The 15,524-nt window shown below is 48.2% G+C and overlaps 1 protein-coding gene across 4 annotated transcripts in view; it reads right to left on the reverse strand.

Annotated features, from left to right (window-relative positions):
• LOC308043676 (D-beta-hydroxybutyrate dehydrogenase, mitochondrial-like) overlaps positions 1-15,524 on the reverse strand; it is a 21,730-nt gene continuing 6,206 nt past the window's right edge. For 3 of the 4 annotated variants that reach the window (XM_080349883.1, XM_080349884.1, XM_080349882.1), the window contains exons 3-5: positions 9,228-9,369; positions 5,405-5,557; positions 1,506-3,772 (exon numbers count right to left, since the gene is read on the reverse strand). In XM_080349883.1, coding sequence (XP_080206009.1) covers positions 3,291-3,772; positions 5,405-5,557; positions 9,228-9,369 — 777 coding nt within the window. In that variant the 3' untranslated portion in view covers positions 1,506-3,290. Of the gene's footprint in view, positions 97-1,505; positions 3,773-5,404; positions 5,558-9,227; positions 9,370-15,524 lie in introns of those variants that run through there. The other variant, XR_013922529.1, reaches the window with a different exon arrangement.

A 15,524-nucleotide genomic window follows, 5' to 3' on the forward strand; every position in this document is an offset into this window, starting at 1 on the left:
GAACAGCAATCCTGATGCATCAGCCACTCGTGATGGCAGTAAAGACTTTTGCAGCCCAGAGAAATAAGCATACATTCCCATCCTCTGTGTAGCTCACTGTAGAGTTAAAAACATACAGGACTGTCAATGAGGGATCTCCATAGCAACTTGCTGCTGCTCGCCTCTGCCTGACATGAACCACTTCCTCTGCAGCTCTTGCCACTCAGAAGAGACTTCTGGTTTCTCTTGGCTTTTACAGATGATCTTTATTCACTTCACCCACAATAATTTTTTTGTCTTTAAAGCTGTTCCTGTGCTGCTAGTGGAGGTTTCATGTTGGGGCTAAACCAGGAACCACAGATGCCATGAGGTCTGGGATACACACTGGGACTTGCCACTGCTTTGGGACTTGTTTTTTGTGAAGGCAGAAAGAACCTGGAGCTACCTGGAGTATACAGACTCACAGTGTTTGCTTGGGAGACCCCAGGAGACCCCTTCCTGTGTTAAGCTGAACCAGAGCAAACACGAAATGCAGAGGACCACCTCTTGGTCCCAACTGTCATTGTAGAGAACCACGCTAAACTGAAAGGGTAAAGAGAAACACTTTACAAAGGCTAAAGGGAACACCAAGGAGCTGCACAATCGCTGTCTTCCAAAGCATTGGGAGAAACACTCAGGAAAAAGTAGGACACTGCCATGGCCTCAGCAGCTGGCCCTTGGAAGGAAACCCACAGGCACCTTCAGCAGCCTAACGCCTTGTAGGAAACTACAGGAGCAACGAGCATGAACTTCCAGCTTCCTCTGTCTCCTCCATCCTTTGGCTTTGAAAGTCACTGTCAAATGGAATTGAGATTTCCTCCCTCTGTTACTCACCAGAAAGACAATTATCTGCCCTCAATGCCTGCACTAATGCAAGACTACAGTGAAAAACAAAGGTCTGGTTGTCTCAAGGAACAGATTTCAGAACCAGACCACCACCCAGAGCTCCCCCCCAGGCAGAAGCCAGGCCAGGCACCGGCAGCTCACCTGAGCACTTCTCAGGGCACAGAAGAAGAGACTGGGGCTCAAATGCTGTGAAATCCTAACCCTGACTCAAGCATGAGTCCTTGCATGGCCCCAGACACTTCTTGGCTTGCAAATCTCCTTTCTGTCTGTGAGAAGAGTGAATCCTTATGACCAGGCAGCTGCAGCATTTGGATTAGTTACATGCAGAGTGCTGAGGCAATGGATAATGTGCAGCACCACTCTCTCAACACTGTAATTTGAGGAAAACCACATAAAATACAAATACTGACAGTGTGTGTGTTTGCAGAGAGGCCTCTCTAGCTGCTTCTGCTGGTGAAATGGGTCATGCTGCCTGTTCTGCTCCAAGCAGTTCTCAGTGAGCCTCCACAGTCCCACTACCTGCTGAACCACCACCATCTCCTTGATTACTGAGCCCAATTAAATCCCAACCTCAGATGCAAAGGGAGTGGGAAAAACAATGTAGAAAGGAGGACTGCAGACACAGACATGTGTTTTACAAATCTCACAGTTTATTCTTCTCTTTGTGCAAATCAGTGCTACTTAACATTACTCACATTTCACAGTGCAAGGGGCAGAAGCGATTACAACACTGCTTCAGCTGCCCTTCAGTGGGATCGTTCCAAGTACTGGATCCCAGGAAATTTCCACGTGCTAATGATCTGGAATAGAAAAGAACTGCACAGCCAACATTTCCAGCAGTTGTTAATTGTGATACAAACTACCTCCACAGCATCTCCAAGGGAAGCCAGTTTTCTTCCTCAGGCATCACAGCATTCACGGCTGCACACAGACCCCAAGCATTCACAGCCAGCAGCATATAAAAAGTTTATGACACAGTTTCCAAGTCAGACCTGGCAGGGACAGGTGCCAAAAGCCCAAACCATAAGCTCTTTTCATAGTCACTTAATGTCCCATAGGACAAAGCAGAAGGAAGTTTAGCAGTAGAAGGGAAGCTGGTCCCTTGAGGAGAGGGTGGGTCCCAGCCCGGCTGGCTGCTCTGCCTGCAGCCACCACTGGGACAGAGGGGATGTGTGTGCAGCCAGGCAGCCCCAGGACGTGGAAAAATTATTAAAATCCCTATATATGGCCAACAGGAGAAACCCTTCGGGATACTGTGCAAAAGTAGCTCATACCAGATATCAGGAAGTTCTCTGAGGAGACAATCACATGTGACATGGAAATTTCATTGTGCAATATTAAAAAAAGGAAATGTGCCACTTAAAGCACCCGTCCAGAGCTCATAGTCAGTCCACACTGGCTGCACAGTGCCCCTGTCACTGTGCAAGTGCAGAGGAGATGAAACCAAATATCTGATTCAGGAACATGAGAGCAGCTTGGCAAGAGGGAGCTGAGCACTGGGCAGTGACATGGGGGAAGCAGAGGGACAGCTGGGCAGTGTCTGTGCCACAGCTGGGTTGTTCAGGCATGGGTATTTAAGGCAGAAATCAGAGGGGTCAACTTGTTTGCTACATCAGATTCAAGCCCGTCCAGTAAAGCTCCTCGGTAGTGGGTAGAGAGGCTGCAATTCCCAGTGCCCATGGGGACTGACCAAGGGATGGCTCAGACTTCACTCCCCATTAGAAGGGCTTTTCCTTGCCCAGCCAGTCTGCAGCCGCTGGCTCTGGCAGCTCCTGGCCACAGGGCTCGGGGGGAAGAACACTTCTTGGCAGGGATCTGAACCCTCCAAGCTAGGTAATGAGGCTGTTTGGAGGCAGTGGTGCTGTTTTCCTGGAAAAAGCAGACACAGTGCAGCAGAGCTTTCTAGCTGTATCAGGAAAACAACGTAAGGCTGTGACTGACCCATTTTCAATCAAATGGAAAATGCTGCTTTTGTTTCCCATTTTAGTTTCTCCCTTCGAGACATCTCATAGCAACAGCTTTGCTCTGCTATTAGCAGCCTGTCCTTGTAGGGAAAAGCAAGAGCAGAGCCCATTAATGCGCCAAATTTATCACTGGGGGAACTCTGCTGACCTAATTACACTAGCCACATATTTGAACCATTATGTTAACTTTCATCTCTGTCCTCCACAGTTAAAAGGTAAACACCTTTCAACTTTAATCAGGATAGCAAGGAATACAAAGAGCAAGAATCAGAAAAACAAAAAACAAACAAAAATGTCACGCTCTTCTCAGCATCCCACGATGCAAGACTTGAAGCCATAACCCAAAGTGAAATCACATATATCTACAGGGAAGGTGCATCAGGAGTGTGTGCAGACAGTCCTAGGTCAGCTTTGAGCTGCGCCTACATACGAGCACTGGCAGGGTGCCTGAGCGATGGCCATTCACAGGGTGGCTCCCGGGACATAAAGCCAGTCGGCAATGGCAGTGGGCAGGTGAGTCATGACTTGCAGCCTCACCCACCAGTAGGTCTCCATGGGGTTGTAACGGTTGTTGGGGTGTGTGGAAGTGAGTGCATCAGTGATGTCATTCAAGACCAGAGACATGTCCTTCAGGCCACTGTTGATGAAGGACTTCATCAGGGCCACGTGGCGAGTGAAATACTCCCTCCCATAGTCCTCCTGCACGGTGTCGCTGGCTCCGCTCCACAGTGCCTCAGCCTGCCTGTCAATGCCGTCTGCCGTCAGGATGCCCGTTGCTGCCACGAAGTTACTGGGCTCGATGAGGATGACTCTGACACCCCAGCGGTACATCTCCTGCCGGAGGCAGTCGGAGAAGGCTGCCACCCCAAACTTGGAAATGCAATAGCAGGAGCGAGATGGACTCACCATCCGTCCCAACATGCTTGTGATATTCACCACACGGCCTAGAGGGAAAAGAGGAGGGAGAGATGATGGGCTGCAGAAGCAGCAGCCAGAACATCCTAGTAAAAAGTTGCTTCATTGGATGATGCTAATTTGTCAAATCTGAATCTTGAAGAGGTATCCAAATCCCTTGTAAAGGAGCCCTTCTCTCCTAATTCAAGCAAGGATAGTCCCTGCTCTGACCTCCTCTGCAGATGGTATATATGCCTGCCTCTGCTTTACAAAGCATAGAAAACATTTCCTTCTTAATTTCCAAGTAGGGAAGTACCCAGATCTTCTGAGGCTACTAGCCCTGTGCTCTCACATTAGTGTGCTCTGCTCCTGCATCTTGCTAGAGACATGTTCAAGCTCCCAGCTAGCAGTGTTAGGAGCTGGAAAACATGCAACACAGCATGATGCCACAGAAGCATTCTGTTTCTTTCCATAAGCATAAAAGCCCATCTGCAGCCACTCGGCCTAACACAGCTCCATGCTTCCAGACCTGAGCTGGATGGCAGAGAACCAGTGGAGGTTTCTCTGAACCGGCAGCACGGGCAGCACAGCCTGCTCACCCGGGAGAGCCCAGAGTGCTACATGACTGGGACTGAGAGGAGACTGGATGTGCTGCTATGGGACAGCAAAGAGCAATTGTCCTAATTGCCACCAGCAGCCCATGCCAGCCCGACTGCAGAACTCTGACAGCTTGTGCTAGATCCTGCAATGCCTGGGGGCAGTGACAGCAATGGCCACTCCTCTGTGGGTGGCTCTGTCCTTCCCCAAGACAATACGTGTGCAATTTTGGTTTCAGATGCACTTAGAAACAGGCCCTTGAAATCTCACCAGCTATTTTTACAGCCGTGGAGCATGATGCCCTTCTGCAGCTTGCAATTTTAGCTGAGAAACAAGTGGGTAGCTCTGCTCTCTCGTTTCAGACCTAAGCGCAGCTTAGAGGGACTGCAAGCACCACATGCTGACCTGATGGGTAAGCTACCTTTGGCAGTGAGATGGGGCCTGGTTAGTCAGTGCTTAATTTCTGGAAACAATACCTGAGAAATCTTTTCAATATAACCCCTTTCTGTCCTCACAGAACACACAGCTATGCCAGCATTCTCCCACATGCAAAAGAAGCTCTTCTGAAGTCTGCTCATATGTATTTTTTATTAACATAAACCAAAGACTTTTGATAATACTGTTGTCTTGTAAGATATTAATATCAAAATGGCTGTTATTGACTCTCATTTATACCACCACTGCCACTCTGCAATCACCTGTCAAATGACAAATATGAAAGGAGAATATTCAGTTATCAAAACATAAGTATGTGGTGGACTCTGTAGTCCAGGATTATCTTGTTTGGCCTCCAGTCACTTTTTCTAAAGGTGTCTGGAGCCCTGTGTCACATCTGCCAGCACTGCACAAAGGTCTCTGATATCCTAGGATGTTTAAGATAGCACCTGGACTGCCCCAAGAGTGGCCTGTACTACCAAATGCTTAGACCGCATGTTGAACCCTGCTGTCTAGTTAGCTTGCCTGCCTCAGACACCCTCCTTGGACTGCACAGACATTCCTTGAAGCACAGCCTGAGTCATGATTTTTAGTTACATCTCTTCGCTGTGCTGCAAAAGCTCTCTCTGAGTTTTGCCGCATTCACGTACCTTTAGCTCTGCGAATGAGGGGCAGGAAAGCCTTTGTCACCCTCACAGTGCCCCATAGGTTGATCTCTGCCACATTCTTGTAGTTGTCTAAAGTTGCAAATTCCACTTCTCCGAAGGTTGAGATGCCAGCATTGTTCACCAAGCCCCACAGACCTGTCAACGAACACACAGTTAAGGAGCAGAGCAAGGAAGTGTTGCAGAGAAGTGACTTCCCTTGTTTTCCAAAGTAATCCAACCCCTTGACACAGAACAGGGCAATTTTGTAGAAAAAAAAGTTGTAGAGAAAAAGCAAGGAGATGAAATACAGTCTCGATATATCAGAAGTGAAGCCAGTGGGGCATGTTTAGAGCACTAGGGAGAGTGATGGGGTAACATAAAGATTGCCTCTCCAAATGTCTCCCCTCTAAGGTCAAATTCTGTCCTGGGGTTTTGTATGGCTGGATCTGGCTGACCCTCTTTTATACATCCTGCTGGTCCCAGGTTTGTCTTTACTCAGTGACTCTATCATGGCTTTTGCAATTTGGAGGGGGGCTGGACTTTCCCTCCATTTAAAGAGGAAAAAAAAAAAAAGAAGGAAACAAATACATTTGATTTCCAAATCCCCTTCACAGCTCTGACTCATTGTTTTGGAGAGTGCATGGTATTGATCTGCAGGTTCATGGCCCAATTAACAGCTCCTGGTATTAGTCCAGGTATTTAGTTTCCCTCAATCCTAACTATAGAAGAACACAGCAAACTTACAACCAACCCTTAAAACTTGAACTTAATAATGAACATCTTTTGTGCATGCAGCCCTGTCAAAATGAAACTGACTGCACTTACCAAGAGCTTCTGTACTGAGCCCCTTACAAGTCCAGCACTTAGGTGGTCACTGAGGACTTGACCCTTTGAAAAGATTACTGCAGGAGTCCCAGTGGCAAATATTTGTATGATTGACTCCATACTTCATGAATTTGTTGAAGCACAGGACTACACAGCCATAAACTGCAGGAGGAACAAACAGAAGAGCTGGAACAAGATAATGGGGTTGTTCCTCATTAGATGTCTTGCCATACACCATAGTTATTTTTCACTGTGTAAGTACCCAGTTGGAGTTGGGGCCCCTTTCCACTCCCTGACCTTCCTCTCACCGCCACCAACACACACAGGGCTAAGGAAGAGTCTCCATGTCCGGGGAGCTCTGACGTTGCTATCAAAAGCACCCACATCATGTCACCCTGTTGATAAAACTTATCAAGCTCTCTCTCAAAAATGTTTGGGCTGTTTGCCCTGCCTCTGCTCCTTAGTTTCCCTGCTCTGATGTATAAAAGTCTTTTAATAACTTCCAGCCTATATTTATTCATAGTCAGATAGTAACTGTTTATTGCACCAAATACAGCCCTCAAAGCAAATTGCAATATTCCACTGTTGCCCAATAAATACCAATGGAATTTATCTTCCTGGTGCATTTAAAAACACCTGCATACATTGCTAGACTGGCTCCCTGATCCTATACCAACGCTCATAACCCTGCCCTGTTCCCAATCAAGTTCATTTTCCCTGAAGGCTGTTGACCAGCCATGTATAGCGGACCAGGAAAGCTGTTTAGGACAACAGCTAAGTTGTGGTCTGCAGCAAAACCCAAGAAAACATCTTGCTCACCTATTCTTCCATTGTTATTAGTTCAAGTTTCTAAATGCTGCAGTCAGATAGCTCTATTCCTGCTCTGCCCAAGATCCCCTTCCTGTTGCTCCTGCGCTTACGGAAGCTGCCAGCTTTAATGGGTCAAGATAATTCTGAAAATCACACTCATCTGGCAGCCAGCAGAGCATCTCAGCCTGAAGAGGGTCCCTCGTGCTGCTGCAAAGCAGGCTCTAATTGCTAGCAGGAGGACCATGGAAACAGAGCATCTGATGGTGTAATTTCACCAGTAACAAAAGCTATGCAGAGCAAATTTGGCAGGGATTTAGTGAAGACCACAAAATACAAACTGTCAGTCCCAAACTGACCTCTGCAGAGCATTCCTTATTTTAAATTCCTCTACAACAATTTCCAATTTCTAGGGTTACAAGGTTAGATTTGTGAGACTTTCATGAAAACATCACTTACAATAGCTCATTCTTGGAATGTCATTGCTCACCGATCAGGTCACGTTATGTTTGTACTCATAGGTACCTGGTCACAGGGCTGTTTGCTGGACAGCAATGTGTTTATCAAGCTGGGCCTTATCACTTTAATTTCTTTAGTGTCAACAATACAGTGGGAATGGCGTAAGATGGAAAACACACATGGGCACTCCCACCGAAATGAGTTTAGCCTTATGTAAACAGCACAGTGAGAAGAGGTATAAAGGTACAGCACAAGAACTGCTCTGCACCAGCTCCTCTGGGGCCACGCTTGGGTGCAACAAGCACTTCTGTGCAAGGCACCTCAGTGCCAACAGTCTCTACATTCCAGTGCTTTTTATTGAGCACTATTTATTTGCAAGCCACAAACCTCAGTCACACTGCTGCACCGCAAAAGAAGCCTTTGCTGCTGCAAACAACTACAGAATAAGGCTCTTGAGCAGGAGGAACCGGTCCAACTTGCTGATCAAGGATGCAAGACTCCTCTGTCCCTGCTACACACAAGGTTGTGCAAACACTGCTGCATTTATAGAAGCAACAGAGCTGCTCCTTTACAAGCTTTCACGCAGGGGGAGATGGCTCTGTGCCACCACTGCTGTTGCTGGGCTCTTCAGGAAAAGCTCGAGAAGCTGTGAAATGTGTGACAAGGGCTGGGTGATTGTGTAGGAAGAAAAATCATGCAGAGAGAACATGTGTGGGAACAGAGCTTGTACATAACTCAGTTACATTTCATATGCTTGTTTTAGCAGGAGGGGTGTGCTCAGGTAATTGGCATTAAGATTAGAGCTACTGGTATTTACTAGCTTCATACTTGCTGTGATGAAGACAGGCCCATGCAATCTTATCCGTGCCTCAAGAGGAGCAACCACCCTCTAGCCACACAACCCACAAGTCCTGGAGCTACAGATGTGAAACTTCAGCCCCAGCCTGAGCCTACAGCTGCTGCCCAGCTTGCTGCTTGCACGGAGGCTACAGGCAAGAAGCCTCACAGCCTCACCACATGGGAAGAGGTGAGGTGGTGTCACTCCATGCTCCATCCAACAGCTCCCATCCCATTGCCAAACCACTCAAACGGGGAGCTGCTTGATACCCAACCCAGCAGCCAAGCCACATAGCGATGAAATCAGCCATCCCTTCCCCTCTGAGATGTTGCATGGCAAACCAAAAACATGGATTGACCTGGCTGAAGAACAATCCAGGTTCATCCAGTTTTATGCTCCAGCTCAGCACTCAGTTACACAAACAAGCTATACCAGCACAGCAGAGGGGACAGCAGCAAGCAGCCAAGGCCTGTCACCCCTTCACTAGAAGCGTCACCACAGAAAGGCCTGTGGGAGCCAGGGAGGAGCACCAGGAGAGGATCAGGCTCTGCTCACCCTATGCCCTTCACAGACACTTGAAGAGAGAGACACAGGCTCCAGTGGGCTTGCTGCCACACATCACTTTTTACAGGATGTAGAGTTAAGCCTCACCCTCTAGCTGGTCTTGGTCTCTTCCCATGTGGACATCACATCAATGGCAAGACAATTCTTCTCACTGACCCAGGTACAGCACTGCCTGACAGCCGCACACTGCTGCAAGTTAACCAGGCTTGTTAACCCTATTTTGGAGGTGCAGAGATGCGACGACCTGGCCAGTGCATGGCCTGCTCTGTAGGAAGGATTCCATGAGCACAGCAAAGAGCCAGCTGTGCTGGAAATAAGAATATCCCCACAAACCTCCCTCTGGCTCCTTCAGGGTTCTCTTCACAAAATCCACAGCCTGAGCCACCTCCTGGTCACTGCAGACATCCATCTGTAGCACCTGCATGCGATCCGACTTCATGGTCTTCAGCTCCCTGGCTCCATCTCCATCCTTGTCCTGCTCAGAAGAAAAGGCAGATTTCCTGCTAAGACAGCCAAGGAACAGCAATGCAGCTCAGGGCCAGGCATGTTAACGTGGACAAGAAACAGAAGCTATGTAAATTGCACACAGAAGTGTAAACCTGGTGCACAAATAGGCACAAAAGCCACATGAACCAGCATGCAACCCACCATCATCTTCCTCTTCCCTCCAGCACAGCCCTGTATCTCCACCAGTGACCCACTGCTCTGCAGGGCCACACAGCCCTTGCTGTGGCTCCTCACACAGTGGGTTTCATACCCATCACACTGTCAAATCCCACACCAGCCTGGGATAAGCATGGGTGACCCTCCACCACCTCAGTCTCCGTGCTGTGCAAACACTTGTACAGAAATCAGAGTCAGATTTTTCTAGGCTTGAAAGCAGAAGGCTGATTAGGCACCGTAGTCATCTCACTCCAAAATATTGCCTGGCTTCTAATGAAGCAGTATTGCCAGAGCACTCTGAAAACAAGACAGCAGGGACACCTTTGACATATCTAATAACAGTCTGGTGCTACAGGACACAACAGGAAACATTTACAGCTGAACATACATAAGAAATATACTTGGCTCTTACTCCATAACAGAACGGTGCACAGGAACACATGCACAGTGGAGACCTGCCACACCACAAGATGACAGACACCAGGCATCAAAGGAGGAGATTCTGGCTGACAAAGCAAGAACAAGTCTGCCTTCCCCACCCCCACCCCGACCCACACATTACAGGTAACAAGAATACAATGGCTCTGCTTTCTTTTCTACCTTTTCCCTTCCTTTCCTCCCTCCCTCTCGCAATTGTTAGAGATTCTGTTACTATTGTGGGGTTTTTTTAGCCAAGTCTAAACACAGCTCTAATCCCAAATTTTACCTGTCCACTTCCAGATACGATTGCTGTCTAACCCTAGCTCGGGTGGCATACAACAAATAAAAGTCAATAGGGCACAGATTAGCCATGCAGTTCCACAGCAGGCTTGAGATATAATTCCCCAAACCGCTCCCCGAGTCACGGGATCTGCCACACTAGGGAGGCAGGAGTTATGAATCGGTGAGTCACGGCGCCCGGCTGCCGCTCTGCCTCAGCGCTTGATACCAGCTCCCACGGCACAAGGGCAGCCGAGGTGAGGAACCCTCCCACAGTCACCCGCTCAGCCGCCTCTGCAGCCAGGATAATGTAAAACCATGGAACCACTCAGTTTTTCTATACATATCTCAGGCTGGTTAATGAACGTGGTCTACAACATCTTGCCTCCACCTACAGTCCAGTGAGCAATGATGTGTAATGAAGGAAAAGAGCTGAAATGCCTATTTCAGCCTTGAGCAAGACAGAGTAGCTTTATTTAAAATCAATATGTAGTTACACTGGAGGTATGACAATAGTAGGAAAGAGTTTCTGGCCCTATGGCTGCATAGCATTTCACAACTGATGTATTTCCAGGTATCACAAGAACAGCAAATAAAGACTTGAAGCTTTCTAATGCACATCAAACAAAGTGACATGCTGTGTCTAGCCCTCTTATCCAGCCACAAAAAGAATCTCTAAGCGTGGCATTACAAGTAGTTAATAACATTATCACCAAAATATTATATTCCCTTTGAAATGTGCTATATCAATTGGAGTCACTTTTCATAGTTACAGACAACACCTCAGCTACTATTTAACTGTAATATGAATTGCTTAACTCTTATCCAGAAAACCTCTTCACAAATGCAGCAGACGTATTTTTATGGAAAGAAGTGAGTATCATCTTATGTTCTATGGCCTGCAGGGGCTGTAAGCACATTCCCTTTTCAGATACCCACATAGTACTTCTTCCTTGTTTTTTAAATGGCAGATTTGCTGGCTGGGAAGATACCTGGAGCAGTTCCCATGGGAGCAGCTAGGGTGTCCTACCTGAGGTGTCCTTCGTGGCCTTGGGATGCACCAACAGCAGCCACACAGCAGTGTGAGCCAAGTGGGATCCCTGGGGGGGATCCTAGCAGCACTGGCCCAATTGCTGCTGCAAAAGCTCCCTCCACCTCCTTTTGCTGTCACTTTTTTTTTTTTACTGATTTTTCTCCTTCCCCAAATCTCCCAGCTTTCCCTCTCCAGGTTGCCCAGAGCTGAAAGCTGCCCTGCCCCAGCCCAGCCTGCTGCTCCAGCACTCACCACAGAGACCTTCAGTGGGACTTTGCCATCCCCTCCCACGTCCCTCATTTCCCCCAGTTATCCTGCCCTCGCAGCCCTGTGCGGTTCTGGCTCCTGCCCCACCCTCCACCTGCCCAAGGAGCCCCACAGCCATACAAGCCCTCTCCACCCAGCAGGAGAGCCCTGCTCCAGTTTTCGGCTGCCTCCCCTTCCCCTGCCTCGCTCCTTTCCTGGTTCGGTGGATCCCAACACAGCTGGTGCTAAGGGACAGGCAGATCACACAGGGCTTGCCCATAACCCACAGAACTGTGGCCTTTCCTCAGGAAGCTGGTGGGATTCAGGATGAGGTCCTGGCCAGCCCTTGGGCACCCGCAGTGAGGTGTCGGGGGAATCAGGAAGCCACAAACACAATGCTGAACGCCTGCGGATCCGGCCAGCTCGCTCCATCTGCGTCAGTTCCCCCTCACCCGCTGCTGCCTGTCCACCCGCTCCCTTCCTGCGTTTCCTAGGCAGAACACCTTGTATTTGTCATTACTGGTTTCCACCTAATTGATTTCAGACTCTCTCCCACCTATCAGGATAATTTTGAACCCTATTCCCCAAAGGGCCTGCAATCCTCCCTGTTTGGCACATCTATTTCCAAGTGAACTCCCTATTCCAGGGGAGACTTCCAAGAAAACTTTCCTGGGACTGAACAGCAATCACAGGCTCAGAGCATAAGTTTGCTCATGAGACTATCATGAGGGACTGTGTCAAAACCCTTATTCAGGATACATTTATTGCTTCCCCTTTAACCAGGCTGCAGCTTAGACAGAATGAGATTACACTGACATGGCACAGTCTGTTCCTGGTAAACTTATCCAATGTGTATCACACTATAATCTAGACATTTGTAAAACTGACAGTTCACTGTGTTGCAACTTCATCCAGCACACCAAAGGTGAGCTGCCTGGTTGGGATTTCCTGAGCCTGGCTCCTTTGGGAAGTACAGCACCCATCCTCCCCCAGCCTTCTGGAAACCCCCCGGCCTTCAGGTGCTCCTGAAAATACCACCCATGGGGTAGAACTCACAATGGCTCATCCTTAAATGCTCTTATGTCTTGTCAGGCCTGGTGAACTCGAGCACATCCATTTATGCAAACATGCCCTGCTCTTTTCCTTTTCTTGCCTGCAGTCCTCATGAAAACTGCTGCAGTAGGCATCTGAAAACAATCTTTTTTTTTAGTAATATCACAGAAAGTAAGACAATGATTACTTCAACTGTTTGTGTACTTTCTACTCTTCAGGTTATTTTGTAATCGGTTTCTGCGTGCTTTTCCATCTTAATACGAATATATTAACAGAAACTTTCTCTGTGGACTTAAATATCCATGCTAAATGAAATCCCTTTTGCACTTGATCCTGTCCAGCTCTGTACCAGCTGCCTGCAGTACTCTCATTATTCCTATAGTTTCATTTTTGACTGTCTGATTATTAAAAAGCTCCTGATGCACCTGGCAGTGTACCATCTTGTATGTAATGTAAGACCTTTCTGTGCTGGCTAGTGCATCAGGGATCCTTTAATTCCCAGGATAAAAGCACCCAAGTTAAGTGATGATGGAGTAATTAAGTGCGAACTAATAGCCTGGAACCTGCTCTATGACAACTGCCCCCATACCTGCTCTGACCCTGCAGTGAACCTCCAGGCAGTCACTTTTCTCTCATGACAGAACTTTCCTTGCATTTGTCACCAGCAGTTACATGTACATGGCCAGTTACCACGGGGCAGCTGCATTTCCAGCCACACCACGTGCACTCCTTCACTTATCAGCAATAAGTGACCTGACCCAACAGCTCCCTGCCTTCACTGATGGTTCCAGCTGCTGTTGGATCCACCATCCTTTTCTGCAGCCACTATGTGTTCCTTTTCTCAGAGCAGTCCACTCCAGATTTATAACCATTTTCATCCCAAGCACAATCTACCACTAGATTTTCAGTAAGCTCCTGCATATCAATTTTTAAATTCCTAGGCTACAATCTCCCTCAACCAACATTCCCTTTTCAGATACCCACATAGTACTTCTTCCTTGTTTTTTAAATGGCAGATTTGCTGGCTGGGAAGATACCTGGAGCAGTTCCCATGGGAGCAGCTAGGGTGTCCTACCTGGGGTGTCCTTCGTGGCCTTGGGATGCACCAACAGCAGCCACACAGCAGTGTGAGCCAAGTGGGATCCCTGGCGGGGATCCTAGCAGCACTGGCCCAATTGCTGCTGCAAAAGCTCCCTCCACCTCCTTTTGCTGTCACTTTTTTTTTTTTACTGATTTTTCTCCTTCCCCAAATCTCCCAGCTTTCCCTCTCCAGGTTGCCCAGAGCTGAAAGCTGCCCTGCCCCAGCCCAGCCTGCTGCTCCAGCACTCACCACAGAGACCTTCAGTGGGACTTTGCCATCCCCTCCCACGTCCCTCATTTCCCCCAGTTATCCTGCCCTCGCAGCCCTGTGCGGTTCTGGCTCCTGCCCCACCCTCCACCTGCCCAGGGAGCCCCACAGCCACACAAGCCCTCTCCACCCAGCAGGAGAGCCCTGCTCCAGTTTTCGGCTGCCTCCCTTTCCCCTGCCTCGCTCCTTTCCTGGTTCGGTGGATCCCAACACAGCTGGTGCTAAGGGACAGGCAGATCACACAGGGCTTGCCCATAACCCACAGAACCGTGGCCTTTCCTCAGGAAGCTGGTGGGATTCAGGATGAGGTCCTGGCCAGCCCTTGGGCACCCGCAGTGAGGTGTCGGGGGAATCAGGAAGCCACAAACACAATGCTGAACGCCTGCGGATCCGGCCAGCTCGCTCCATCTGCGTCAGTTCCCCCTCACCCGCTGCTGCCTGTCCACCCGCTCCCTTCCTGCGTTTCCTAGGCAGAACACCTTGTATTTGTCATTACTGGTTTCCACCTAATTGATTTCAGACTCTCTCCCACCTATCAGGATAATTTTGAACCCTATTCCCCAAAGGGCCTGCAATCCTCCCTGTTTGGCACATCTATTTCCAAGTGAACTCCCTATTCCAGGGGAGACTTCCAAGAAAACTTTCCTGGGACTGAACAGCAATCACAGGCTCAGAGCATAAGTTTGCTCATGAGACTATCATGAGGGACTGTGTCAAAACCCTTATTCAGGATACATTTATTGCTTCCCCTTTAACCAGGCTGCAGCTTAGACAGAATGAGATTACACTGACATGGCACAGTCTGTTCCTGGTAAACTTATCCAATGTGTATCACACTATAATCTAGACATTTGTAAAACTGACAGTTCACTGTGTTGCAACTTCATCCAGCACACCAAAGGTGAGCTGCCTGGTTGGGATTTCCTGAGCCTGGCTCCTTTGGGAAGTACAGCACCCATCCTCCCCCAGCCTTCTGGAAACCCCCCGGCCTTCAGGTGCTCCTGAAAATACCACCCATGGGGTAGAACTCACAATGGCTCATCCTTAAATGCTCTTATGTCTTGTCAGGCCTGGTGAACTCGAGCACATCCATTTATGCAAACATGCCCTGCTCTTTTCCTTTTCTTGCCTGCAGTCCTCATGAAAACTGCTGCAGTAGGCATCTGAAAACAATCTTTTTTTTTAGTAATATCACAGAAAGTAAGACAATGATTACTTCAACTGTTTGTGTACTTTCTACTCTTCAGGTTATTTTGTAATCGGTTTCTGCGTGCTTTTCCATCTTAATACGAATATATTAACAGAAACTTTCTCTGTGGACTTAAATATCCATGCTAAATGAAATCCCTTTTGCACTTGATCCTGTCCAGCTCTGTACCAGCTGCCTGCAGTACTCTCATTATTCCTATAGTTTCATTTTTGACTGTCTGATTATTAAAAAGCTCCTGATGCACCTGGCAGTGTACCATCTTGTATGTAATGTAAGACCTTTCTGTGCTGGCTAGTGCATCAGGGATCCTTTAATTCCCAGGATAAAAGCACCCAAGTTAAGTGATGATGGAGTAATTAAGTGCGAACTAATAGCCTG

The sequence above is a fragment of the Nesoenas mayeri genome, assembly GCF_963082525.1.
Source record: "Nesoenas mayeri genome assembly, chromosome: 9".
Classification (NCBI taxonomy): Eukaryota; Metazoa; Chordata; class Aves; order Columbiformes; family Columbidae; genus Nesoenas; species Nesoenas mayeri.